Genomic DNA, 2,500 nt, shown 5'->3' with positions numbered 1-2,500 from the left:
GCCCGGTCCCACGCCGCCCTCGCCTGCTGCCTCACCTGCTCCTGCGCCGCCGGGCTGCGGCCCAGTTCATACAGGGCAAACTGCAGGGGCACGGCGGTCTGGAGGGGGAGGGCTGGGGATGAATATTACACACACACACACACACACACACACACACATACACACATACCGACCCACCCACACAAACACACACACACACACACACACACACACACATACTAACCCACCCACACACACACACACACACACACACACACACACACACACACACACATACTGACCCACGCACACACACACACCGACCCACACTAATCCAAACACACACACTCAAACACACACACACACACACACACACACACACACACACACACCAATCCGAGCACACACAAACACACTGACCCATACCACACCCCCCCCCCCACACACACACACACTGACCCCCCTCGTTCTCCCCCCCCACACACACACACACACAGACCACCCCTCCTACACACACACACAGACCCACCCCCCCACACCCACACACTGACCCCTCCCCCGTTCTCCCCATACACACACACACACACACAGACACACACACACACCCCGACCCAAACCCAGGCGCATACTGACCGTGTCGACTCCTCCAGCCATCAGCTCTGTGATGTTGGCTCTAATGAGCTCCAGGGAGAGCTGTCCTTTCTCCATCAGCTGCCCCAGCACCCCCGTGTAGCGCCCCTCACCCCCCTCGCCCCCTGCCCCGCCCCGCCCACCCTGGATGGACGACTGCAGCCGCTGGAACCCCCTCTGGATCCTGACCTCCGCTGGGGGGGGGGGGGGGGGGGGCGAGAAGAGAAGACAACAGAGGGTAAATGGATTCTAAATGGACTGCACTTATAATATTACCACCATGCTTTTTATCCAAAGCGCTTTACAATGGCCTCTCATTCACTCATTCACACACCAATGGCCTCTCATTCACCCATTCACACACCAATGGCCTCTCATTCACCCATTCACACACCAATGGCGACAGCTGCCATGCAAAGTGCTACTATATGTACTCAGCTAGGTTGCCAAACTGGCGATTTACTATACTATCCGTCGTCTAGCAGTCTATCAGTATCATCCTCATCTACTTATCCCATCCGATCATGGATGACTATGTTTGTGTCCATGATGTAGGCAGTGCAATTAAATAACATTCAAGTATACTGTTGTACAGTGTTCAATTAATCAAGTGTTGTCAGGTGTTGATTCAAGTATTCAGAGTCCTGGGCAGGAGAGTGGGTTTGAGAGACCCGTCCGTCAGAACAGACCACTGCTCATTGGGAGCAATTTGGGGTTCAGTGTCTTGCCCAAGGACACTTCGACATGTAGACAGGAGGAGACGGGATTCGAACCGCTGACCCTACGATCATTGGACGACCCTCTCTACCACTGAGCCACAGAGGGAAAGATGTTGTCGTGGAGGCTGGAGGAAGACAGTCTGGCTAAAGGACAGCTATGTGGGGACATGTGGGGACAGGCAGGGTGACATGTTTATTCAACATGCGGCGCTCTGCTCCCTCTCCGAGCATGAGGGACCGTGATGGCTGACCGTGGCTGAAGATGTGGTCCCAGGCAGTGGCGTGTTGCGTCCACAGGGGGGCGCGCACACGCAGCAGCAGGCGCGGGGGTAGGTACAGGAGGGGGGGCGTGGTGGCCAGCATTTTCTCCACTGCCCAGATGAACCGCTGAGACTCCTGGGAAGGGGACGAGGACAAGAGGCCGATGCGCTCCCCATACAAGACGTGGCAGCTAGCTAGAGAGAGGGAGAGAGAGAGAAACGTCACTGTCTATTTCGACCATGGGGGTTGGCTGTTATTTCAACAGTCTCCATCCTTACAGATAAGCAACAGCTCAGCAAGACTACAGTGTCCTGCGTCAGCGGCCATGTTGGTGTGATATTAGCCACACATCAGAGAGCCGCGGGTAGAGTTCCCTGCCAGACTGTTCCCAGTCCATCTGCAGTCTGTCTTGGCTTAGCACCTGGCCCTGTCTGGCTCCACACGCACACACACACACACACACACACACACACACACACACACACACATACACACACACACGTGCGCTTGCACGCACACGCACACACACATACATACACATACGCACGCACACACGCACGCATGCACATACACACACGCACACACACATATACACACATACACACGTACGCACACACACACACACACACACCCACTGTGGCTCATGTGGAGAATGGTAATGTAGCTCAGTTATTCTTTTTTTTTCTCTCTCTCTCTCTCTCTCTCTCTCTCTCACACACACACACACACACACACACACACACACACTGGCTGAATGGGGCGCATTACAAGCAGGAACATGAAAGCTGGACTTCAAAGGGCCAGACTTGGTGATAGAATGCAGATGCCCTCCTGATAATCTTTGGCAGGTCTATGTTTGCAGATCTATATATTTATAGATCACTACCCCTCTATCCAATTTTAAAATTGTT

General features: G+C 54.1%; 1 protein-coding gene across 1 annotated transcript in view; it reads right to left on the bottom strand.

Annotated features, from left to right (window-relative positions):
* Nucleotides 1-2,500, bottom strand: part of cyp11c1 (cytochrome P450, family 11, subfamily C, polypeptide 1) — a gene marked incomplete at both ends in the record, with an annotated part of 21,111 nt that overhangs the window by 4,212 nt on the left and 14,399 nt on the right. The window contains 3 exon segments of the mRNA XM_084444577.1: nucleotides 1-98; nucleotides 613-803; nucleotides 1,580-1,783. The exon segment at nucleotides 1-98 is cut by the window's left edge and continues 69 nt beyond it. Of these exon segments, the coding sequence (XP_084300703.1) occupies nucleotides 1-98; nucleotides 613-803; nucleotides 1,580-1,783 (493 nt within the window).

Source organism: Borostomias antarcticus (assembly GCF_949987555.1).
Source record: "Borostomias antarcticus genome assembly, chromosome: 10".
Lineage (NCBI taxonomy): Eukaryota > Metazoa > Chordata > Actinopteri > Stomiiformes > Stomiidae > Borostomias > Borostomias antarcticus.
Note: the sequence above shows the minus strand (reverse complement) of the source record. Positions and strands in the feature narration are given on the sequence as shown.